At 32.2% G+C, this 27,635-nt stretch overlaps 1 protein-coding gene across 2 annotated transcripts in view; it reads left to right on the top strand.

Annotated features, from left to right (window-relative positions):
- Window positions 1-27,635, top strand: part of LOC118197677 (cell adhesion molecule Dscam1-like) — a 952,054-nt gene that overhangs the window by 397,272 nt on the left and 527,147 nt on the right. For both annotated transcript variants that reach the window (XR_015042957.1, XM_085823340.1), the window contains exons 4-5: window positions 6,424-6,570; window positions 7,523-7,816. Coding sequence is in view for 1 of the 2 variants with exons in the window: in XM_085823340.1 (XP_085679466.1) it covers window positions 6,424-6,570; window positions 7,523-7,816 (441 nt within the window). In the remaining variant the exon portion in view is untranslated. The remainder of the gene's footprint in view (window positions 1-6,423; window positions 6,571-7,522; window positions 7,817-27,635) is intronic.

A 27,635-nucleotide genomic window follows, 5' to 3' on the forward strand; every position in this document is an offset into this window, starting at 1 on the left:
ATTATTTATGTATATTTCACTATGTTTACTTACTGCAATAAGCGAAAGTAAATTACATGGTCTGCATCGCATTTCAATGTTACCATAGGAATTTGGAACTGCCTTTTATGTAAGGAACAGCCCTGGAAACGATTTCTGTCTGGTTTGAATACCTGATTCATTCATGTAAATGTAAGCTTACAAGATTTTGCAGCACTGTTCTGAATTATAACGCAAATAGTATGGTAAATTTACTCATCTTCTGACTGCATAATTTACGTTTCGTGACGATGCAGTCATGCTATGACGTAGCATTAGTTATAGCGTGCTCGTCAAGCTATTTGACAAGTTCCTTGTGTAAACGCCTAGAATTAGGGCGTTATTTACGTTACTACTTATTTCAACCATTGAGTAGAGTTGAAGGCTTGGGATAAGTGACAGAGCATTAAATGATGTTTGCTGGACATATTTTCACTTAAGGTAATGATTCAAACAACGTGGAAGGTAAGAGAAATATATCACGAACATAAATCTGTTAATAGGTTACTTGATATTTTGAGATAGCAAAAGTCTACAGTGAAACATTTCGCAAACTTTGGTTACATGTACCACTAATAGTACGTTGTATTCTTTTTGGGGGTACAGTTTTTACGCAAATGATTTAAATAAATGTCCAGAATGAATATAAAATGGCGCCTCTTTTGTTACATATATTAGTACAGTATGTTATGTATATTTTTTATTCTTGGTGCAAAATTTAAAAAGTTGAATATCCTTTGTTATAAATTACACAAATAGTACAAAAGGTTTAACATAAGTATAGAAGTAAAAATTATTAGGTATAAAAGGATAATAGTATAAAAAAAACTGTTTAACTAAAAAAAGTTTCAGTTTCAGTTTTTTCCCCCCTTCAGAAATGCGTGTTTATACTTTTTACAACCGATTGCTTTGTACAATGATACTTCCGAATATGGTTGTACAAATACATATGTTGAAGTGATCTTACCATTAGACAGTTATTGTAGAATACAAACTGTACAGTTTTTCCCAAAAATCAAAACATAATTTGCAGTTCATTTTGGATGTACCATAGAACACTGTGCGTACACCTTTCAAGAGACCATTCAGACAGATGAATGAAAAAGACGTACAAATGAAATTTTAAATGACGATGTCAAACATATATATATATTAGTTGCACAGTTTTGATATTACTAACCCACTACTGATATTACAAAGTATTATTATTGTACTTTCAATTTGTTTGAAATATTAACTATGTTCAAGCAAATTTAAAATAAATGTTATAAATAAATGTTCAGTTACCATTATATTGTAAAAATTTGAACAGTTAAAAATTATAATTGATATTTTTAAATGATGTTGATAAACACAAAATTAATATTTTTTATATCACAAGAAAGCAGATTTCTGTACGTATTTGAGTAAAATTGAAAAAAAAAAAATATGTCATACCTTTATTTGAATGACTATTCTGAATAAGCAGCATTTCGGTTTCAAAAACATTCTAAAGCAAATTTTAATTTTTGATAAAGAAAAGGGCTTTAATAGTCATTTGAGTCTGAATCTTAAGCAAAACGCTACGTATCGATTTCAGTTCTCGAAATGTTTCCGCGCTTGTGTTATTCGACGTTGACTGTCGGACCGAAAAACCCAGGTTCGAATCCCGGGAAAGATCTAGATGTTTATAAATGTAAAGTGTCTGTGCGTCATAGGAGTAATCTAAATGAGCGGAGATTCGAAAGTCCTCTCGAGAGGTTGCGTCTAAGGGAGGAGGGGCGGAAGACCCTAGGACCCGGAGTGACGGGTCCTAGGGTCTCAAACAAATTGAGCTAAGACCTCTTTCAAGCGAGATTGGTAACAACAACAGCATATTACAGTCTATCAAAAGAGGTAAAGAATTTCACAGTTTTCTATAAATATTCTGTTTGGGAATAAAATTTTGTGTTCTTGTGAATTGACTGATCGTGCTTATACACGCAAAGAAATTTTTGAGGGTGTCTGTGCAGTAGATAGCATTTTGAAAAGAAAACGAGATCATTTCTTCATTTTCTTTTTCATCTGGTAAAATCATTTCAATCAGTTCTTCAGCTCTGCATAAGTTTGACGTCAGTACATTGGCATCACAGTAAATGCATTCCCCGACTGTAATATCTAAACCCAGTCGTTTCTAATCTCCTTCATCCATAATTAGTTTCATCATCACTTTCATTGTCAGCACTTTCTCTTGACTTTGACTCTTTCTCTTGACCCCTTTAATAAAGCAAATTATAATTGCTTGTGGTTTTGCCTGAGTCCAGGCATTTGAATTCATACTCATAACTTCAACAATATTTCATATTTCTGTGTTTCCTGTCGTTGTATTTTGAAGGGCTATACGAATCATGCTTCGCCTGTAGAGTATTTTTAAATTTTTAATGACACACAGGTGTGAAGTTTTGTACTACATCATACACTAGCGCAATTTGCCGGAAAGAAAACAACTTTCACATTTTGCAAGAATTTTGCAGTTTTATCTCCTCATACTTCTTGCTATTTTCTTGAGAAATTCTGTAAAAATTGTCCACGGTCATCCATGCCTTTTATTTGCTTTATATTCTAATGGCAGAAATTTAACGTGATTTAAGTACCTTGTGTTTTTATTCACTTTCCTTACAAAGGAAGGCTTCTTTATATGTACTATGGAGTTTCTGGGTTCTGTTTGGTAGCATAAACTGTAAAATATTTAGAAGACTAAGTAACGAATTTTCGTTATGCCTTGAAAATAAATACTGCAGAAGAAGGTTTTAAATAACCGTTCTCATTAAACTAAACTAAAACAGATACACGCATTTGGTGCTCACAAATCGTCACCACTTGTGGTTAACTAAAATTTAACAGAAAATAAGAATGTAACGAATCACTAATAAATTAAATAGCTAACGACTGGCTTCTTAGTTTAACTATTGCTAAATCGGGTGTACAACAAAGCCGAACCGAGAAATTTCGGTATAAACTGAGAAATGTCTAACACCGACTAGAAAGCTCAATTTAAACACGCAGCATAAACTTTAAACGAAGTTCGCTACTACTACTTTTCGAACTCTTGAAACGCAGCTTAAATACTGTTTCTGAAACACGTTTAGATTAGCATCTACGTCATAATAAATTTACATTACGGCAGGAAACTCAAATCAGGAGGGAAACTAAAGGAAAACTGAAAATAATTGGTTAGAATAAAATAAAGAACTTATGGTACTTTCAGAATTCAACAATTTTATCAGCATTAAAAATGTCTCTAAATTTGTGGCAAGTAAGTTTTTCAACCACTCTTCCAACCGAGTCAGCAGAAGATCTTTTTGATTTTCCGTTTATTATATGACACAAGATTTCATGCCGCAGTTTATAATTAAACAGCCAACCCATTTAAAAGCCAGCTTCCTTCGCATTCAGTCGAAATGCTGTTTTCTTTTTACTTCTCGATTAAAATAGGAACCATTCATTGCATTAGATGCACGACATTGAGTAAAAGGTTCTAGCAAAATGACATTCACTTCAGGTACCTTTCCATCAAGAACACGCAGTTTCTTTGAAGCAGACTGTCCACAAGTTTCTTCTGTACCTGCAATTTTTTTTATCATAACAACCGTTTTTAGTTTTGTCACAGGAATCGTCAGACCAGTATTCTCATTAAATTCTTTTAAGATTTGTATTTTATCTTTTAACAACAGTGATAGTCGGTTAATTCTGCTCCTTCTATTTTACTCAGCACAGTGTCTTCTTCAGAAGAAAAACAGTCTCTATGTTTCCTTCAAAATATTCCTTCTACTCTGGAATGTGTCATGGTGTGGGTGTCGTCTGATCTTCAACCTCTATACCAAACTGTTATCTCATGTCTTTGTTTTCTTCCCTTATCCGCATTTCTGGGGAAAATGCCAAAACGGAAAACGGTCCGCAGTTAGTCAAGCAAACGTGTTGTATAACCAACCGAAGTTATGCGACGTATAAAAGAAATATTTTACTATTGAAATAAATAGGAGTTAATCGGAGCTAAGGTGAAACGACGTATAAATCCAGAAGACCCGCAAACGATAAACATAAAAGCGGTGCTTCACCGTCAGACCAGTATTCTCAGTCAGTTCATAATAGCGAATACTTTTAAAAAAATCTGATGTGTTCACCACATGACTTCCTTGCACAGAATATAAAATTATAAGCATTTTTCCTGCATTTCGTTTAAATATATTGTATTGAATTAAATGTACTTTGCCGATACCGCATAAACCACAATAGAATAAATGCGCGTTTCAAAATTTACTATATTTATTTACCAAAGCGATGCTCTGGCGCTAGGTTCATTCAACAGAGTTACATCTCATTCATTTTATAACTAAGAATGCAGAAAAAAATACGTATATATATATCATCTGAAGAAATATCTAATCGTTGCCACATGTTCTATTCAAATACTATAATAAATTTAAAACGATGTATAAACGAAATTTAAAAAATAACCAATAAGCAATTTTCCACAAACGATTCAGCACTAAGGCACATGAGCTACTCGTAAACATTCTTCTCTGTTCAAAATAGACTGTCGACAGTATTTTCTGCTAATTTGAAACACTTATTTCCTCACATTTCATTAGAGATGCATTTCTTATTCAATTAATTCAGTTCTCCCTTCGCAACAAAGCAAAAATACATAAAAACTCAAAATATCTTTATTAAAAATTTAAAAATATAGAAAAACATAGAACACCAAATACAGTTACAGCAATTCAAAAAACAATTTTTAAAAATAAAATTACTAAATCTTTAAATTAAATCTTTCAATGTTTTACTTTTCATAATTATGTTATACATCATATGAAGTGTACTGATTGATTGTGGCATATATTATTTCATAGACACAGAAAATGTTTTTAAGTAAAGAATTTTAAATATAAAAAAGTGTTTCAATAATTAAAAGATGTTCTTCTTGATATGTTGCTTAGAGCAGAGAAAAAATAAAGTCTTTAGATTACCCTATTTTAGAGCTTCTACTCATATATACAATATGCAGAAAGCATACTTTGGAAAACCGTATACTTTGGAAAACCGTATTTTTAACTTTATTTGTTGGAATGGAAAAAGAATGACTTCTTGCCACGAATATTTACAAAATTTAATAACTTTTAAACAGTTAGCTTACGATGTACGTCAAGAAATTTATGAACGTGGCTTTATCTTCCCATCTTCTTCTGAAAAATTTCGGATATTTCATTCATTCAACATTTTTATATGATATAACTAATGATGTGGATAAAATATACGGATAAAAACTTTGTTCATATCGATGATACAGTTTCTCAAAACGTTCAACAATTTGCTAGAGATTTTGAGTAGTAAGCATCTATAATTTTAATTATTTGCGGGTACGACAGATAAATTGTAATCATAAAGGCTAAGCCTTTACGAGTACTTGAATTCGACGTAATAGGAACGTAAATTTTGCTCCCTAGTGTTAGTGCATTGGCAATTAAGTGTCCATCCTAAATTTAATAACATGCATTCAGATAGCTGTTTCCACTAAATCTCTTCAGGCATATGTGTGGCTTGTTGCATAACATCATTGCATTCTGCACTTTGCGGTGAACCGTGTTCGATGAATTTAAGCCTACAAATACATGCATCACAAAGGTAAATTTAACTGATTGTTGAGTTTCTTGTTATGATGCCATATGATTTTTAAATCTGCGTATAAAGAAGAAATCATTTGCAATACTTGAGATAAACTAAAACAGAAAAATTCAAAAAAACAAAAAAAATCTGAAAGGTTTCAGATTTTAAATTGCGTCCAAAGCGGCGTTTTTTTAACGTTTTGTGTGTTACCTTTATTTATTAAATATCATGTTCTACGTAGTCAAACTTTTAAATTCAGTTCAACAGCAATACCGCAAATTAATTTCAAAATGAGCACATCTTTATAATTTCCGATACAGAGTCCCGCGCGCTGGAGATAAAAATGTTTTTTTTTTTCGTACAGTGTTGTCATTGCTCGCTTTGAAATCGTTTAGTTTTTTAAATCAAAAATTCGTTGAAGTATTACAAAATAAGCAATCGATAATAAAACAAATTTAAAATTCAAATTAGGGCTTCCACATGCCCATATTCTATGGAAGATTACGTTATTCAAATTTTGATGGCTCTAGGTACCGTTGTTTTATCACAATGCGAGAAACATACATTTATGCGGATTCTTCATTATTTAATTTCTTTAAATATAAGACAGGGCGATTATATATGGTGGCAACGATTTGAAAACGTGATACAGCCTTGTAACGTTTTCAACGCAAAATGCGAAAACGAAATTAATAATCCTTCAGGACAAATTGCCCCTTCGGACTAATAAAAAGACATATATAGAAAGATCTAGAATTTATTCTCCTTATCCATTCGTAGGTAAATATGGAATGCTGCAAAATGGAGATTTGTATCTTCAAGACACATCAGATCATGAAAGTTCCTTCAGCTTCAGGTGCCACACGGAAAATTCTATTACAAGAGAGAAGAAAGTAAGCACAAACTATTCGAGGATCATAGTGACAGGTAAAGGAATACATCATTATTTTTATAGATGTCTTTGAATAGAAATTAATTAATGTTACACATGTTAATATATTATAGATGTCTGTTTAATAGATTTTATAATGTTATATACGTTAATATGATATAAATGATTATTTAATAGAATAGATATCTGTTTAACAGAATAGATATCTATTTAAATGAATGTCAGTTAATAGATGTTATAGATGCCTGTTTAACAGAAATTAATTATTGTTAGAGATTAATGTTATAATTAATGAATGTTATAGATAGAAGTTATAATTACTTAATATTATAGATTATTAATGTTACAGATGTCTGTTTAATAAAATGTATCGCTTAATTTTTTTTCTGTCATTAAAAACTTCTGTAAACTAGGCTATAAAATTTTAATTTAAATCAAATACTGGAATGAGAGTTGATATGAATGAACAGGAAATGAAATTTCTTTTATATTTCTCATTCGGTTATCTCATTTATTCATAATCTTCACTTACATAATACATTTTAATGTTCGAACGTAGTTGCTAAATCCAAGTTTCGTTCATTTATTTATTTACCTGTTCTAAAATCAAAACGTAGTACTTCATTAAATATGCAAAGGATAATATTTGGAATTAATGCTCTATGTTTTGAATGTGGGCGTGAGGTTTGATGACTTGAGTCCTTAGTATTACACTTGTCGTCATTTCTGAATGATATGAATTAATTTAGCATTAAATTTCATTTAAGTAATTAGTGATCCTAGAGAAAAGCAAAAATTTTTCTTCAATATTTGAGCAGACTTTGGCTACCATTCACTCTTATTAAATCTAATGGCATCAACTTCGACTATAACAAAACTTTACATTTGGTTTCTGTATATTTAGTAGTTTTACAACAAATGTGAACCTTGTGGAATGTTTCTTGAAACTAAAGTGAAATTAAATCAGGAATATATTTTACATTGTAGAACCACATCACGGCCAACCACCGAGGATCATGCAAAGATCTAGCATAGTGACTGTACCAATAGGACAAAAAACCACGCTATCGTGCGTGGCTCAAGGCTATCCAGTTCCAATGTATCGATGGCACAAGCTAGTTGGGAATCAGCCAGTGTCTCTACAAGTCAGTTCTTCCGCAAGACAAGATGGTGGTGTTCTGATCTTCCACAAAGTTCTTACTACAGACAGCGGGCGATACGTTTGCCATGTTAGCAATACAATGGGAGAAGATTCCGTTCAAACCGAACTCATAGTTGAAGGTATGTATAATGAAACCTTTATTCTACTCTTCTTAAATACAAATTTAAACTAAAGAAAATTTGCTTCTGGATTCACTGTATTATTTTCGGGTGTATTTTTCCCAAATTGTGAATTAATTCCAAAGGGAGAAAAACTCATATAACTACACTGCTTCTATAAATTTAATTGCAACCATGCATAATTGTCTATGCCTTGAAGGGCCATTTTAAAACTTTAACTAAAAATGTACCAACTTTAATTCCTCTGACGACAAAAGAGCCCAGATGAATGTCTTAAGCTTTTACAAAGCTATTAAATCTTACTAAATATTTTCCAAGCAGACCAACAGCAGGAAAAGTGTTGCAAAAGAGCTACATCTCCTCTGCATACTTCTATACAAAAGTAAATCTAATTTCAGTCTCTTCCTTTTCCTTCCTCAATAGAATATCGAAATATCATCTTAAATGCCTGAATGTCTTAAAATGAATGTCAAAGAGACAACACATAAAATAATTGTTTATTTAAATTAAAAATTACACTCTATAACTGTCTTAAACTGCAAATACTGCAGAGTAATAGATGTATCGTCTAATCTAAGCTGTATGCTTGATTTTAAATTTGAGGTAGCATAATTAGAAAAACTGTCATAACCAGAAAGGCACGTGTTGTTTCACTCGTGCATTATTTACTGGATAACGCCACTTAACAAATCTTGAAATTGAGTAACAAATTAGATTATATGATTCTTAAAAAGCACATAAGTGTTATCTGCCTAACAGAAGAAACAACTTCGTTAAGTGCTTTCTGGTTAGTATTCAGGTTAACTATGAAAGCCAACTCACCTGGCTACAAATCCGGGTTGAACTACTAGCATACAGAGGCCTTAAATATTGTGCCATTGTTGAGCAACCGAATAATCTATACCATTGAAATCTGGGCTTGTCTGTCTGCCTGTTTGTTTGTTTTTAAGCAATTTTGAACATTTTCATCTTCGTACGACTTTAATTAGCCGAGGTATTAAGTAAGAAATCTGAAAATGCTAATTTAAGCAATAATTTTTCCGACTGGCAACAGTCTTGCGAGCTGGAGTTTAAAATCTGCTTTATTTCGAAAAGTGTTGCCACTCGTAATCGTACAGTTTGTTAATCGTACAGTCGCAAATCGTACAGTTTGTTAATAAAAAATTTGTAGAATTTACAAAATGTAAAAGGAAAATAACTTTGCAAAACATTAAATATATTATTATTAAATCAGATTATACTCTATTATATAATAATTAGATTATATAATTATTCTATTATATAATAATTAATCAGATTATATAATAATGCATAAAATGAGAGTCAGTACCTTTTAATAAAGCACGCAAGAATCCTAGAAGGAACTGGAGAAAAGATATTTGTCACGAATCATCTGTTTCATTTTATAAGCATTTTATTAATACAAGTTGCCCTGAAATATTTCGCGTAATTTTTTCAGAGTAATAAGCAAAATACTACTTATGTCTATATGGTGAGACATGTTATCTTTTTTTATTTATATCGAGCCATAGTAACATTAATGGCTGAATAAGTTTAACTCCATGCCAGAACCACGAATCTGAAAATCCTTGCTGCTTCAGTTAGCAAACTCTGTTGATCTCTGTTTAAAGAAGCAAAGGGTCTCATCATATAAATTACTGTAACTTTATCAAACATTGTTCTTTTGGATCATGTGCATATATCTTCTCCTTACGCTTGTAGAGACATTAGGTATTTTTTTGGAAGCAGGAAAGATGAAAAATGAGCAACACCTTCTCCGGGAATCGAACCACGGACCTCTGGAATACGCGCCCAGCGTGCAGGCCACTACACCACAAAGGCGGCACGCTAAGAAGACGGAAGAAATATCTTATACGCATAAACTAATAATTCCCCTATTTGGACCATTAAACAAAGCCGAAAAATCTGCAAAGGGAGATTATTACGAATTTTGAATATCTTAATTGATTTTAAAAAGTTTTCAAAAATCTTTCCATTTTTCGACCATTGCACGGCTCATGCATTAAAATTTCAAATTTTAGCAAAACTGACTCTTCGTGGTTTTAAAAGTAAGTATGACAAAATGCTATAATTGTGCGATTTTTTTTGCTTCCCGCTGCAATATACAGCATTGTAAATCCAAAGATGAAAAAAAGAAAGCAAAATCTGAAAGGTTTCGGAGTTTAAATTACTTCCACAGGAGCGTTTTTTTAACATTTTGTATGCTACCTTTATTTATTAAATATCACGTTCTCCGCACTTAAACCATAAAATTCAGTTCAACAACATTATCACAAAATAATTTGAAAATGAGCATATCTTTAGAAATTCCGATGCAGAGTCTCGCGCGTTGGAGATTTTTTTTTTTTTTTTTTTTTTTTTTTTTTTGTACAACGTTGCCATTGCTCGCTTTGAAATCCATCAGTTTGTTAATAAAAAATTCGTTAAAGTTTTACAAAATATGAAATCGATGTTAAAACAAATTCCAAATTTCAAATTTGGGCTTCCACACCCCCATATTCGCAGTAGGTTTACGTCATTCAAAACTCGATCACTCTATGTACCGTTATTTTAACATGATGCGAGAAAATTACATACATTTATGCAGATTTTTCATTATTTAATTTCTTCAAATATAATGCAGGACTCTAAAATTTGGTGGCAACAGTTTGAAAAGTGAAACGGACATTTATAGGTGAACCAACGCAAAATCGCAAAACGAAAACAATAGTCCTTCAGAGAGAAAGCCCCTTTCGACTAATAAAATTAAATAATTTTTTTGACACGTTTTAGACAGAATTTTGTTAAAAGGTAAATAATTCTGAACATTTTAAACAGAATTTTGTTAAAAAAGTGAATAATTCTTTGACATGTTTTAGACAAAATTTTCTTATAATTTTGCATGTATATGTAAATGCTTAATGTATAACTATTTCAATAGTCTTAACAGATGTTTCATTTTTATTTAGCATTTAATGTTGTCGATATTCATTCTAAAATAAAGCTAATTATTTCGCAAATTTGATCTTTGCACCATCGAATAATAAGAGAAATAATTTTCTAAATGGCGCTTTTCACGGAATTTCCAACTCAATTCGCGAAATCTTGGCAACAATTCAGAAATCGTTTTACTTTTAACTATCGTATGTCTGCTGACATTAATGGATTTTTAAATAAAAGTATTTAATTCTTCGTTATTAGAAGTCCGACTATTTCAAGTATGGAGGAAATCGGGTCCCTAAATGAAGTTGGAATTTTAAATGAGCAGACTATAATGATGCGGCATCGGAGAGATTGAATTCGTTGGAACGGGGGGATTGAGAACAATATTTAACGAACGTCGTTACAACATGAGTTAGAAGAAATAGTTTTCCTTTCTCCAAAAGCAGTGATCTTATTATTTATTATATTTTTCTCTTTTAAATTATTTTAAAATGAAAAATACTTTAAAAAAATGGTTCTAGTTAAATGTTTTAAAAAAACATAAAAATAGTTTTTGTCCTATACAACTAAAATTAAAATCGTGAATTCTATACTAAGAATTGTATTAAGACATTGACATAATATAAAGGTACAATAGAAGTGATATCATAGAAGTATGTTAGAATTATTTAACTATTGAATGAGTCAAATTTCTCTCTTTCATTCAACATTTGGCATTTTTAGCAACTTCCTGAATGTAATTTTAATAGTTAAAGAACAAGAATGATAAAATTGCTAAGAATTATTTTTTAGTATTTTTTTAAAACGATGCAAATTATTATAAGAATATAGTTTCTTTTACGTCACTGATTTTTTTTAGCATTTGTACGAGCCTTCCTAATATTTATATTACAATTAATTTTTCACCTTGCTTAGAACGAGAATATTGTTTATTTATTATTACTTACGTAAAGAAAGTACATTCTTTACCATAAATAAAAATATGTACACTTTGCACAATATATTACATATGTAAATAAATAAAGGCAGTTCTATATCCCCCGTTCTAATGGGCCAATTGACGAAATTTAACTTTCGTTTTTCGTCTCTCGAAAGCGCAGCTTAGGATATATATTATATTTTTATATATTATTATTCTAACATAAGTATTTTGACACAAATTCGAACTTCTTCTGAAATAACATATTCAATGTTTACGTATTTGTACTCAACCTTTCAATATTTGCCATAGTGTCAAGTTTTGTAAAAATCTCAGGGGTTTCGCGAATCTTTAAAGAATATTCTCTCAAAATTTTAGTTTCTCATTGTTATTTGAATTTAGTATATATTTATTAATATTTCTTTTTTATTACACTTACTTGATTTCTTTCTTTTACAGTTAGAAATATAGTAGATTCAATCCAAATAAAATTGGCACATATTTTACATTTATTTATTTTTTTTTTAATTTATAATTTTTAATATCATTTATAAAATTTTCGAAAACGGTAACATATAAAATTTCTGCATTCCTTAATGTAAATATATTCCTATGCATACTTGCAAAAGGTCAAAGTTTTTTATACAAAATTTCAGAAGTTATACGTAAATTTATATACTGGCGCGTTTGGAAATTTGCCATACTTTTTATAAACGATAATAAAGCCAAAAGTGCTTTAAGCACTTTGTTAAATTTTTTTGAAAGAACGAAGTCTGTACCTTTTTTCTGGTCGTGCACAATGAAAAAAGGGAAAGGAAAACAATTTTGCTAAGTTGATTATTTTTGGCGAAAACTGAAAAAATCTGAAATAAGTAATTTTACAGAATATAATATTCGAGCACAATTTACGTTGTAGAATCAAAATTTAGAAAAAAAATCGCTATGTTATTTCAGAAAAGTCTGATTTTAAGTCAAAACACCTAATGTTAGAGCAATGGTATATGTAAATCTAAAATATATTATAAGTCGTGCTTTGAAAACATGAAGAACGCAAGTTAAATTTTGTCAATCGGCCCAGTACAACGAGAGGTCTTTTTTTTTTTTTTTTTTTTTTTTTTTTTTTGGCAGAAAAATCTACGACTGACAATATTTTCTCCCTCCCCTTCCTATCGTGCCTTCGTGGTTTAATTGTTCTAAACGCTGGGCTGGTATTCCAGAGGTCCGTAGTTCGATTCCCCGCGAAGACGTTTGCTTATTTTTCATCTTACCTGTTTCCATAAAATTCCTAATGTCTCTACATCAAAACTAAAAGTTATAGCATTTTCAAATGAAATAGACATAAATTATGGTGAAGAGTGTATTTTTCAGTAAAATGTTGGATCACTTGACTGTAACAAAACACATAGTAGGGCTATGTTCCTAAGAACATGTTTTAGTTATCTTATAAGGTATTTCTCCCGCCTTCTTGGTGTAGTGGTCTGCACGGTGGGCGCGTATTCCAGAGGTCCGCGGTTCGATTCCCGATGAAGCGTTTGCTCATTTTCCGTCTTGCCTGCTTCCAAAACTGTCATCTTGCTCTACAAACTCTTTCCAAACGGCATGCTTTCCGATCTCTTCCACGGTGAAGTCCTCACTTTCACCCCACCAGTCTCCCTCGACCGGTTTCTGGGATCGCTGCGTCACTTCCCTTATCAATCTCTAACCCCTCGCGGATAAAATGTTCTCGAAAAGTCTTTCGCTAAGGGAAGGAAATTCACACTTCCTATATACAAAATTTCAAAAATTATAACCCGTTTACGGATTCTCAGTTTGTCTCCATTGACTGCCAGTTTGAGAGAGTTTTAAAATCTTTAATTTTTTTAATTCAACCAAAAAACTCCTTAATAATTGTATAATTTAAAAAAAAAACAGTAAAAAAGTACCTATTTTTATCCAATAAAATTATTAAAAATATAATTGCATGTATTCATTTTTGATTTTTGGAATACTTTTGTAACTTAATATCGAGAAAGTTTCATTTTTCAGAAAAAAAAAATAGGATTTAAAATGGATTTTTTAAAATCTTTCTGAGACGTTCCTTTCGAAAACTACAGCCCGGAAATATGATGGGCATGGAAGATAGAGGGCGGAAACACACCCCCTCAATTTTGACGGGAGCGAGAAGGAAGGATTTAGGGGTTTAACTATCTTAATTAAAGTTTGTTTTCACAAATGAAAAATATATTGCCTAAACATTTCGTGGAATATATTATTAAGCGATTTTGTAATTTGTATTATGGGGAGAACAGATGCCTGAAATTTTCTTTTTTGGACGCATTTCTTTTTCCTGTTTTATAGTAAATGTAAACACCAAAATTTTAAAATAACGCAAATGAAATCACAATTCGATTCATTAAAATTATTATTTATTAGAGTTCCACCATTCATTTGCATTAATCATCATTCTGAAATCATAACTCGCCATTACGGTTCAGCGAACTCTACGGAAAAAGTCAGATTCTTGTACCAAAATTCAAAACGCAACTTGAAGCAGAACAGCAAAAATACTCCAATATTTTGCAGCATACAAAACACGCATGTTATCCAATATCCGCAATCAATATGAACGATAAAGAACGGGGAACAAACACATCTGACGATGATAGCATGGCAAATCCTTTGGGGAAATGCCAGCATTGATCTCAGTAATAGCGCTTGTCGTTGATTGGATATGGAGAGGCCCAGAAATGTTCTGACTTGGTATGGATTACTTTGGAGAGAATAGGTTATTGTTTACTCTGATGAGTGGTAAGTAATGGATGTAATTGACTGTGTTATATAATGAATGTTTTCCTAATCAAAACAAATATTTCATAGGGTTGGTAGTTTAATGTAATGGACAGAAGGCATATCAGATCAGCTATTCCTTTCACAAATTACTATTAGCACTCGCGAAAGATTTAAAATAACAAATATTAAAGTACATTTCAGAGTAATTTTTAATTGAGTTTCATATTTACTTCGGAATCCTATTTTGTATTTGAAATGCTTTAAGTTTCAACTGAAATAAAAGTATGGATTATTTTTTTTAAATTTAAATATTACATGTATAATTAAAAATATGCATTCTTAATAAAAATAAAGTTGTGGGTATTCACTTAAATTATTTAACAGTTAATTTTTGTTTTAAAGTAACTTTCCTTTAATTCTCGTTTTCAATCCACGCTTTCTTGCCAGACTGTTAATGAGCTAGCGTGCGTGTATTCAAATGATGTAGGAAGAAGTAATATTTGAAGGAAAGTTTTGGAAATAGATTTTAGAGCGTGTTATGCCTGTTTGAAGACCACGTTGCTATCTTGATTTGCAGTGGTTAGCTTTCTGTGGCGTTGAGCACTTCTAGCCATTAGACTTGTTACGTTTTCGAGTCAGAGCCATCCTGCGCGTTAAATTATCATGTGAGCTGTTAGGCTAAACTTACTACATTTAATTTAAAGTTTTTCGTTACCTTTCTGAGCTAAGCCAAAAGAGCCGGCTTCTGTAAGAACACGTCGGTGCCATCTGTTATTATAATGAACTAATAAAAGGTTGTTTACACCCTACATTGGACACAAGACTTGAGGATAATTCTTTATACGGTCTTCTACCATCTCGCTAGTTTATACTTGCCAAAAAAACACGAGATGCCATAAAGTGCGAAGTAGATTTTGTCACAAACAGTCACTTTATTTTTTTTAAATTTAAACAAAGCAGCTTTATATACGTAAATAGACTTATAAATTGATAGACTGATACATAGTTCATGCAATTAATCTTTATTATCAAACATAAATATACTTGAAATCCAAGAGAAAAGAATAATGTTCTTATTTCTTAAAATATACTCGTTTTATTGTTTTCTGTTATTCAGATATATATCATTCAGATGCATATCACATTATAAACTGGAAACAACATTTCTAAAATGTTTCACACAAAACGAAGATGTAAAATTTTACTGAAAAATATATTTCAAGATTCCATTAAGGGGAAAAAAACTAAACGTATTCATTGTACAACGTGCATTTCAATAATATATAAAACAGTAGTTACTATTTAAAATCTAGAAAACTTTCTGGAATTTAGAACTACACATATTTTATGAACAACTTTCAAATGATGCATGAATATCTTCCAGTGTCTGATAATGTAACAGACAATCAATTTTCTGCAACAGAACAAATAACGAAAGCACTACCTCCTAAAGTACTAATATTAAACTCATGTTTACTAATATGTCACATCGCAGAAAACTAAATCCTTTATTAGCATATAAATTGCTTGGTTGTAAAACGATGTATCAGTTTATTAAACTGGTCGCAGTGAATTGAACATCTTAAAAGAAACATGTTAAATTAAGTCTAGCTGTAAGTGTATAGAAAAGAAAACTAGATTTTCCTTCAAAACAAATATAGCATATTTGCATAACAAATTGTCCGAAGCAAGCATTTATGATAAATTTTGCAACCTTTTATGATAGCATCGAGGCGGAGTATTAATAACTTTGCAATAAATTCTTTTATGTGATTTTCGAGTGAATGCTTTTGCATGAGCTTAAAAAATCGCCTTTTTAATTTGAATAATCCGCAGTAAAAATCGGTGCCAAAGTTAACCTTACTATCATTTTGAGATGCGCAGGAAGTTCATAATGTAAAACACCGAAATAATTAATAGCTACATACTGAAGATTTAATAATATATTAGTGATTTACAAAAAAATATGAATTTGAAACTTCATTCGTTTACTTTTGCTTACGTTTTTGAAAATATACGGAAATATACTGCTGCTATATAAAAATTTATGTTGGTTTTTTGATTTATTATTGATCATGCTTGCTCGTTCTATTGAAACTGATTTTACGCATTCTTCTTTAAGAAATCTTTCAAAAATGCCCTTTTTCTTGGCTTTATTTATATAAGAAAATAGAATTCCTTCACACAAGGAGATGCGTGCAAATAATTACGACTTTATTCTCCTTCCAAAAAGAAAATGGAGGCATTTACATTTCTCAATCAAAGGAAAGAAAACAATTCCTCAATCAAAACATTTCTTCAACCAAATTACTTTTTTTTCCAGCAACAGTACAAGTGTGATATGAAAAACATGAGTAACGAATTTTGAATGAAAAATTGGGTTTCTCTTCACAGAACGGTATGAAACGAAATGCGTTTAAATGTTTAATCATTCGAAGCTTATGTTATGAAACATGAGTTTATATCTTACCTATTTTCTCCCTCCTTTCTGCATGCCTTTGTAGTGTAACAGTTAGCACAATCGGCACGTATTCGAGAGATCTAGGTTCGAGTCCCAGCTAGGGCATTGCTCATTTCTCTTGTCTCCTGTATTCAAAATAACCTAATGAGTCTACAGTGGTGACAAAACTTTTAAAAGGTGGTGGATGATGATTCTTCACCACCAGGATTTGGCGATTGGTTAGCCTAATCCCTAATCACCCTTTAAAAGCAGGAGTATGTAAGGTATTTTGTCCCTCCTTTTCTGTATGCCTTCGTGGTGTAACGGTAGCACACTCAGCGTGTATTCGAGAAGTCCGGGTTCGAGTCCTGGCGAGGGCATTGCACATTTTCCATGTATCCTGGTTCATAATAGCCTAATGACTCTACACTTACGTAAATACAATTTAAATTTACGCAAATAGAGTCTACACTTACGCCTACCCTCTACTTACGTAAATAGAAAATGCTTGTAAATATATTTATCCGTGGATTAGACATCTTTTAAATGGCCGGGTGCTTTATTTAATAACTATTAGACATGCTTCCCTACTGGGGTCGGACGTGTAGGCTATTTCATTATGGAAGCACTTAATAGGTGTCCCCCGTTGCCTCCTATGAAGAGACAGACAGTTACAACCATGTCTTCTCCGGGATTTGAACCCGGACTCATCGCGACGGCAGCCAGGGTCACTAACCACTATACTTGCTGCGCAGCGGATTAAGAATGTTAAAACACCTGAAATGGATAAAATTAGTAAATTTAATATTGAAGTACTTAATTACACTTGAATATATATATATATATAATTTTAACAATTTAAAAGAGGAAAATACCGCAATAATATTTACTAAATGCGTAGAGATTTAGTTCAGTAATTTAAAAGGGGAAAATACCGCAATAATATTTACTAAATGCGTAGAGATTTAGTTCAGTAAATTAAAATGGACAGAAATCGACAGAAATACGAAAAAAAATGTAATATTTCAATAAACACATATGTAATTTTTCAGTTGACCGATTCAGAACATTACTCAGAAGAGCAAAATATTTACACCAATAATATTTCAGAACCATTTACTTGACCCAATATATGTTTCAAATGTAAACATTTTTTTCGCACAAAGAAAATGCATTTTTATAGTAATGCCACCAGCAGTAATACATTAATCGTTATAATTATTGAATGTGATGTTTTGTAATCCTTAATGGAATTTTAGTAACGTTTGTAGATGAGTGTAATAACTAAACAAACTAAATAAAACAATTTAATAGGAATAACAGAAAACAATTTCGAAAATAAGATATCCATATCCATCCGGATGTTCTGAACACAAAAAAAAAATAGAGATTTAAAGATATTCTGGCAATTATATGGTTATAATTTTAAAATCACTTTCATTATTTCTATATATGAAATTAAATACAAAGAACATACATATTAAAGTCGTCTTTAATGTATAAGACCGTACTGTAGTTAAAAATAATAAAATATTTTAGGGGTAATACGACAAAATACGTTTAACATACATATAGGTGCACAAAAGAGAAGATCTCTTTTATAGATATTTTTTAACACATAGTAGAGACATTAGGTATTTTTGAAGCATTAGTCATGAAAAATGAGTAATGCCCTCGCCGGGACTCGAACCACAGACCTCTTGAATACTCATCGAGTTTGCTGAGCACTACACCTTTAAGGCATGCTGAAAAGGCGGGATAAATACCTTATATACTCCCGCCTTTTAAAGGTGACTGGGGATTAGGGGACCACGTCTGTAACACCTTCAGTGATAATTTTACCTCCAGGATGCCATATTTAAAGACAACTGGCAAAACGCCTGCAAATTCACGCAGGCTAGGCCCAGTATAAAAGCGGTAAACGGAATGGAGGGGACCCAGTCGCCAAATCCTGCTGGTGGAGAATCATTATCCACGAAAAATTTTAGTTCGGGCACCACTGTAGAGATATTAGGTATTTTTTAAGCAGGAGTCATGGAAAATGAGCAAATGACCTCGCTGGGACTCGAACCACGGACCTCTCGAATACGCGCCGAGTGTGCTGACCACTACACCACGAATGCATGCTAAGAAGGCGGGAGAATTACCTTCAATCTTAATGGCTATTTTCCAGTTAAAGAAAATTTAATCAATAGTTGTTTTGCATAAAGTTCTTAAATAATTCTTTTTAACTTATCTTTGAACCGAACGTTATGCTAGAAATGCTGACATTCGCTAAGAACTGTACACTGGTTACATTCTCGGGGCAATAACCATGTCTAAATGACCATCTGAGTTATAATATTCGGTTTTAGGTACTTTGCTTAACACATAACTTTTTAATTTACACCCTGATGCTTTTATAGTGTTTAAATTGTTAAATTTTAAAATAAACATTGTTTAAATGTTTCGTGACTCTTCTGCCCATTCAAAAGTTGGCAAGTAATTCAAAATATTATGAAGAAGAGAAATTAACATAGCATCGCAATTTAGAATTAGATTCAATAATTTATCAACAAAATCATATTCAAAATGTGACAGTAATATAAAGCTGACACACAGAAAAACACAAAAAAGTATTTAAAAGTGAAAATAATAATCACTTTTAAATTTTAGAATTTTAGTTCAAGGTTGTTAGCCCAGAAGGGCTATTATTATTAGTCGCGAAACATAATTTTGCGTCGAATCACTAAAAGTATAGAATAACTTTTCAAAATTTTGCCACATATTATCACCTTGTATTATATTTAAAAAAAATTAAATAATGAAGAAGCTCCATGAATGTATATATGTTTCTCGCACTGTGAAAAAAATAACTGTACTTAGAGCCATCAAATTTTGAACATCTTCCACCCGAATATGGACCTGGACCACCTGGGAGACCGAATTATGAATTTCAGATTTCTTTTATTATCTACTTCATATTTTGTAAACCTTTAACGAATTTTTGATTAAAAAATTCAACGATTCCAAAGGAGCAATTCCAAACGGATTCCCACTGTACAAAATAAAACATTTTATCTCCAACACGGGAAATTGTTTATCGGAAATTCTAAATATATGCTTTTTTAAATATTTTTAGTCCAAAGGGACGTTATCCCAAATGTTCTCGAAACGCATCTGTGCATTTAAATGAAGAAAACACTGTTTTGGGAGTAATATAAAATCTGAAAGCCTTAAGATTTTTTTAGTACACGTATTTGAGTTTATTCATTTACAAAGTAAAACCTGAGTTATGAATGTCGCATGTGAAATTATTCTGATTGATAATAATTGGAAGGATATTTCTTAAGATAATATTTCACAGACATAAAACCAGCGTAAAAAAATAGGGGCAGAATTCCCATAATAGTGTCAAACGAAGTCGCTTAAAATACGATTTTTGATACATAAATGCGATTTTGAGCATTTTATTTTTGATAAATGTAACATTTCGAATACATAAACATAATGCATCCTCCATATCAAAGGATGTAAATAACATTGAACGTTTTAGTATACTATTTTATTTTTTTAATATAAATATAAAAATCTAAAAAGCAAACCATTTTATTTTTACTTCATACACCTTACTTAAATTGACTTAAAATTTTATCACTCCATTTTATTTTTCTTAATATCTAATAGACGGATCGAATTTAAAACTTAAATTTTTAGAATCTATGCAAATATTTTTTTAACTTTTAGACAAATTAAGTAAGTATTTTAATCGAAGTTTCAATAAATGTCCTACGTATCCCATTTCGGGCACACGTTAAATTTATCTCACTTATTCTCTTAGATTTATAACCTCAAGATATACTATTCTCTTAAAAATTATTTGAGTACTGTTAGCAGTGTTTCAAAAATAATCTAAAAGTTAGTTCTAAAAAAGACAAAGTAATTTTTGAACATTAAAACATTGCTTAAATTTCAGAAGGCATCACTGCTTTAGCATAATAATTTTATTGAAAATTAGAAATGCTGTGCCCTACTTGATGAAAGTTTCGCTGCTAAAATTTTGACGTAGTATCTGTAGTGTTTTTCAGAAATTTTTTTTATGTCACGGAACCGAAAAAATCCGCAATGATATCTCCGAGATGCATTCTGTACCGCGCCACGCACATGTGGAAAAATCCCTCCTTATGATTGGATATGGTTTCCAATGGCATCATTTCATCTACGCTTAGGAACGCCTTGGGTTTACTTGATCTCGATAGTACACCATATTGTTTCTTACATTTTGATAGCAGTACCGAACATTTTTTACGTGCATTGCATTTTTGTTGCTATGAGATTACACTTATTAAACATAGTGTGGTAAATTTTATATAAAAAGTGTAGTTTTTTTTTCCGCCTAAAGAGGAAAATTATTATTTCTTCTTGTGCTACTCCGTAAATATGCATTAACATTAAGTGCAGAGATTTTTTAATAAATTTATTCTTAATTTAAAAATTAGTGTTGTGATCATTAATTCATTATTTCATGTTCATTACATATCCATTCTCTGTAGATGCCATCTCGGAAAGCATGAGACAAGTTAGTTTTCGGAAATTCCAAAAACGACGTCGGGAGCTAACATACACATTAAATTCACAATATTTTTTATAATCATACCTTTGCATAAAAGTAGTCTTTGTCGAAGAAGGAAGTTTCTTTTCTTATACACGTGTATTAAATTCAGCGACAATACTGAATGCACATTTCTAACATTTCGAAACAACATTTTGAAAGGAACAGAATACAACAAAATTGCAATAATAATAATATACTTACTAGCATACAATGCCTTTATAGTTGGATCGAGATCGTCGTGTTTTGTTTTTTGCGTTAAATTCATGAACGCAGCTATTTATATAACTTGGGATTACTTCTGATATTAACAGCATCTTTGAAAGATTTTATATTTCCATGAAACAGAAAGTCATTGCAGAACGCAGTTAAAGGTTTTCGTTTGAAAGAAAACGAACGATAATTTTCACGCATCCGTATCTGCGTGTCATTCATCGAAAATGAACCGTATGAATCCCATCTAAACGTCATTACGCCAAGAGAAAATGATGTCATCCAAAAGTATGTCAAATCACAAATACAAATTTCTTCCTAAGCGCGTGACGCGGTACAGAATACTTAAATGCCTTCTTGAATGTGCATCGAGTGTGCTTTCATTTACACCACGAACACATACGGAAGAGAGGGAGAAAATACCTGATATATATTTTGCAAATTCAAGTCCGCATCTTCTGCTATTTCTAAACCTGACGTCAACATGAATGAAATATTTTACAGAATTGCTTATTCTTTCATTAAAAATTTCAGAGAAAATTATTCAGTCCAGAATGTAAGTGACCCCAGATATTAGACTCCCTTTCCTTGTTTTAAATTTGATCTCTTTTGAAAATTTGAAAAACGTTTCTTTTAAAAATTCTACAATTAATTTCAACATATAAAAATACTAAAATTTACTGATTACTAAGTTTACTAGATATAGTAAAGTGAATGATTATGTGCTGTTTTAATGATATATATTTAAGATCATATTTATTCTAATAGTACGAATAAAATGCATAATGCAAAAGCAAAATTATCGTGCCACTCAACGGAATAGCGGTTAATGACTCTGGCTAACGTACCAAAGAGCCCGGTTTTGCATTCCGGAGAAGATATGGATGTTTGTAAATGTTTAGTGACTTTGTGGTATGGGGGCACTCTAAATATATGGCGACCCGAATGTCATCTCGTGGTTTGGTGGTAGAGGACGAGGGGTGGGAAGCCCTCGAACACATTCTCTAGGGGTGCTCTCTGTGAATATAAGGTGAAAATGGGTAAAATCGTACTGACACCAATATGGTGCCAAAGGCTCTTGGCAGTGACAAACGTAATCTTGTACTTCTTGCCTCGATAAAATTCGTTGGCTTCTTTTGATGATGTCAAACAAGTGAGATTAGTCACAAAAACAACAGAGCGCCAAAGCCAAAACCCTCGTCCTGGTGCGTACCTTTCGAAGTTGGATATTCCGGACCTTGGAGACCCCTCAGTGGGGGCGCAGACCCCACAGTCCCTGCCCGGGTTTATTCGTAGCCTCAGCAAGTACGGAAATATTGCTCTAAGTCTAAATGCACTGCTTGATCACCTTTGCTTCGGGGCACCACTCCCTTAGCATCGAAGAATTCAACTAGGTGCCTTGCCTTACTCCGTCAGTCCCCGTCACTGGGACTCTTACGGCCAAACCCCCATCGAGAAGGCCAGAAGAATGTGACCAAATATCGACAACATAGCCAACGGAACAAACACGACAGAACCAACATGGTCCCTGCCAAGCCTGAACCAACCTAAGTATAATACCCAGGTTCTAGTCCTGTGAAGACTAATAATATACTCCCGTGGTTGAGACTGCCTAGGTACAGATCCTAACCAGTACTTCCCAGGAATTCTCCTGAATCAACCCCCGGATGGGGAACAACAACAAGAACAGAAGTCACAACAACAATATAATGGTACTACATGTTAATATTCTTTAAGATTCGTAAAATTCAAAGCCGATGTATTATAAGCATCCGATCTATAAAGGACCCACCAGCAGATGAGCGGTAAAATCGCTGAATACAGGCAGGTGAGCCTTGTTTTCGATTCTAGAACAAGCTATCTGCATGATCATTTTCGTAGTTTGCCCCATGTGTAACGTGTATGCTGTCCCTTAGAAAGTCCTGCACAAAGGCACGCCTTCCGTTAGGCAGATAGCCATAGTGTATTTGCTATAATAAACTAAACAAAAAAACTAACGATCAATAAAGAACGTTCAGTTTCTTTATACATAAATGATGCAGCAGGGTAACTCACAAAACAACTTACGTTTCATTTATGTAACATGTGGTATATGCACATGGTCTAAGACAAGTTAGGGTTAGCTCTTATATTTTTCGTTTGCATGAGAGTAAGCTTTTATCAAAGATAATTTTAAATACTGAATGCGTCTTTTAGATTAGCTTCTTAGTAAATCTGAACTACTATTATTAAGATCTCAAACACTGTGCTGAATTTAATTTCTGAAAAACCTAGCCGATTTCTCATTTACGTTCTTCTGCTCTTAAATAATTGCGTATGGAATATAAAATGAATCACATTAATCTAAATATGGTGCGATTAACTCTAAGAAGTCTAAATTTTCAGATTAGTGTAATAAAGTATATTTCGGTGGATACAAAATATTTATTTAATTAAATCAACTTTATTCGTATTTACTTTTATATTTGAATTCTTTACCCATCATCTGGCTCAAGTGGGGATAATATTAACCTTTACACCTATCTCAAAATAAATAAAAAACGCATGAATAATTATTCCTATCTTTACGCATGGTAGTAAATATTACTTCAACTTACATTATCAGCAGTAACGAAGGAAAAGATCCTTGCTTTAATGCATGATAATTTAATTCAGTGTAATTCAGAAACTACCGAATACTGCTTTACCTTATAAAAAGCAGAGTCTTTTATTTATATCATAAAACGCGTCCCAACGAAATGTACTAAAAATCTTATAGGAGTTTTATTCTTCAGCTGTGGGAAAAAGATGTTCTTTACATTTACTTTCTAGGGGTTCGAATACACGAAACAGTTGAAGAGAATGCACGAAAACGAAAGTTTTTAAATTCCATTTATCAGATCTAAGGTTATACCAAAAGCTTGCGAGTAACAAATAAGTAAAAGCAAAGATTCGCTAAACAAGATCAAAGAGCATAGACTAGCTAGTGAGTAAATCAGAGTTTCCTATAGTCCTTAGGGGCGGAAAAATATTCTGCTGCGATTCGTTTTGCTGAGCTTTACCCATGTTTACCTAAAGAGGAAAGAACATACTGCTTTTAGTCTTAGTATGAGAGAATTTTCCATCCGATGGAGAATTTTTGTTTTATATTTTGTTCTCTTTCTTGCAGGGAAGGTATCAATAATAAATTGATACGTGTGACACGGAAAATATAAATCCAGAGGCATGTCATAAATATCTGTTTACATATAAAATCGCTTCATTTCTTAATAATTATTCTATTGCCCTAAACTGATTTATTTTGCTGAAAAGAATCCCCCTTTTCTATTTTTTTCTCTACAGTTAGTTGAATACTTTTTCATGTATAATGAAGTCATGAAATTTATTCTTAATACATACGTACAAACACAACACACATAAATTTATTAAATAAAATAAAAGAAATTAATTGTCTGTGTTACAGAAATAATAATTTTAAAAAAGTCTGAAAGCATTTGTTTATATTACGCCAAACGGGGTTTTTTTTTTTTTTTTTTTTTTTTTTTTTTTCATTTACGCACACATTCACATTTCAAGAGCATTTTGGCTAAGGCCTCTTTGGACTAAAAATATTTAAAAGGAGCATATCTTTAGAATTTAGGATAGACAGTCTCGCTCGCTGGAGATAAAAATGTTTTCTCCATAAAGTGTTGCCACTGATACCTTTGAAATCGTTGAGGTTTTACTCAAACATTCGTTAAAATTTTACAAAATATGAAATAGATAACAAAACAAATTTAAATTCATAATTCGGGCTTCCAACGGCTCATATTCGGATAGAGGACTACGTTATTCAGAATTTGATAGCTTTAGGTACCGTTCTTTTTTCACAATGCGAGAAACATACGTATATTCATGCAGATTCTTCATTGTTTAATTTCTTTAAATATAATACAAGGCGATAATGCTTGGTGGAAACAATTTGAAAAGTGATTCATCGCTTTTAATCATTCGACGGAAAATGCTGTTTCTATACTAATAGTCCTTCTGGGAAAACGCCCCTTTTGGCTATTAAAAAATAAGAAAGAGGATGCCTGTAATCTTAGACTGTATATAGTCCATAACCGTGGTCGCAGAGATGCATAACACAGTTTGGCGGTTCTGCAATAGAGTCTTTATGAGCAAGTCTTCTTCGCTTGAACACATTAGTACTTGAAACTGTCTATGTTTTACATTCTACAATTATAAACACGATGTAGAGCAATGCTTTTTAAGCAAAAGCATTCCTCAAAGTTATGTAAAATTTTTTGCAGTACATATATACCATTAAACGTATAGAGACATTAGGTATATTTAGAAGCAGGCAAGATGAAAAATTAGCAACGTCTTTCGCCGGGAATCGAACCGCGGACTTCTCAATTACGCGCTGAGCGTGCAGATCACTACACCACGAAGGCATGTTAAGAAGGCGGGGGAAATACCATACATACTTTCCCTTTTAAAGGGTAACTGGGGATTAGAGGACCCAAATGCCAAATCCTGGGTGAGGACAATCATCATCCAACACCCTTGGATGATGGGGCGCCACGCTAGAGGATGATGGGCCTCACCCTGGGCGTCACTCTAGAGATATTATGTATTTTTTGGAAACAGGCAAGATGAAAAATATGCAACGCTTTCGTCAAGAATCGAACCGCGGACCTCTCAATTACGCGCTAAGCGTGCAGACCTCAAAGGCTCGCTAAGAATATTCTTATGAATTATTTTGAATATAATTGCATAAATTCATAGAGATCTTCATAAGTTTCGAAAAAGAATAATATACATGATAATTTTCATAAAATGGTGCTAGCACTATGAATACAGCTATATTCATTAAGTTTGATTGCATAGACTTTTAAGACATTCCTATAACATTTGGAAATTAGTCAGGTCGGATAAAGGCATATGCTTTATTTAAAAGTATCCATATTTTTAAATTCAAAATAAAGACATTTTCTAATAAATACCTCAACGTATCATTTGTAAATTTAACTCGAAGTAATGAAACGGACCGACTTCAGGTATGCCAGTATTGTTTTGACGCCACAAAATGACTGATTGTCATGAAATGGCATTTTGTTGTTAAATTTGAAGTATCAGTTTTTCAGCATGGTTTCTTAGTCTCACTAAATTAAATAAATTAATTTGAGATGCTAGTAGATATGATTTACTTCAAGGAGTCTTTCTGCACTGGACTAGAATTCCCATATGCAGGAGCTACAAGATATAAAGTGTGTTAAGCTTGCAGTCGCAAAATTCTTCACGATGTCTAAGGTTGCGGATAATTTTATGCAGTTATCAACAAACTTGCAAAAGAGAAAAATTCAGATTTTTATTCAATCATTTGAAACAATTTGAGAAGCAACGAACATTCGCACTCTTCAAAAACTAAATTAATTGTACGCCGCAGATTATTACCTGATTCTATAAACTCTACAGACCTGTAACCCTGTAAACCTGTAAGAAATTCTTATAGTCTGCAATTCTGCATAACAGCAGTCTAATAATAACTAACAGTCTGTAATTCTGCTGACTTGAGAAACTTGCCATCAAAGCAACATACGTAAAATATCTTTTACAATATAAGCTTCCCGAGTTTTTGGGTACAGTCTGTTAAGTGGAAGCATGTGTCAATTAGAAATAAACAGCGGTGATTTCGGACTGGAAAAAAAAATTGAGGAGTTGCAGTAAATTATGTATTTAGAGATATTAGTTTTCTTTTGAAAGCAGGAGAGATGAAAAATGAGCAATGCGCTCGCCGGGACTCGAACCACAGAACTCTCGAATACGCGCCGAGTGTGCTGACCATTACACTACGAAGGCATGCTAAGAAGGCTGGAAAAATACCTTATATACTCTCCCTTTTAAAGGGCGACTGAGAATTAGGGGATCCAATCGCCAAATGCTGGTGGGGGAGAATCATCATCCATAACCGTTTTAGTTC

The sequence above is a fragment of the Stegodyphus dumicola genome, chromosome 9, assembly GCF_044657685.1.
Source record: "Stegodyphus dumicola isolate Sdum_Otavi_A_Nest chromosome 9, ASM4465768v1".
NCBI lineage: Eukaryota > Metazoa > Arthropoda > Arachnida > Araneae > Eresidae > Stegodyphus > Stegodyphus dumicola.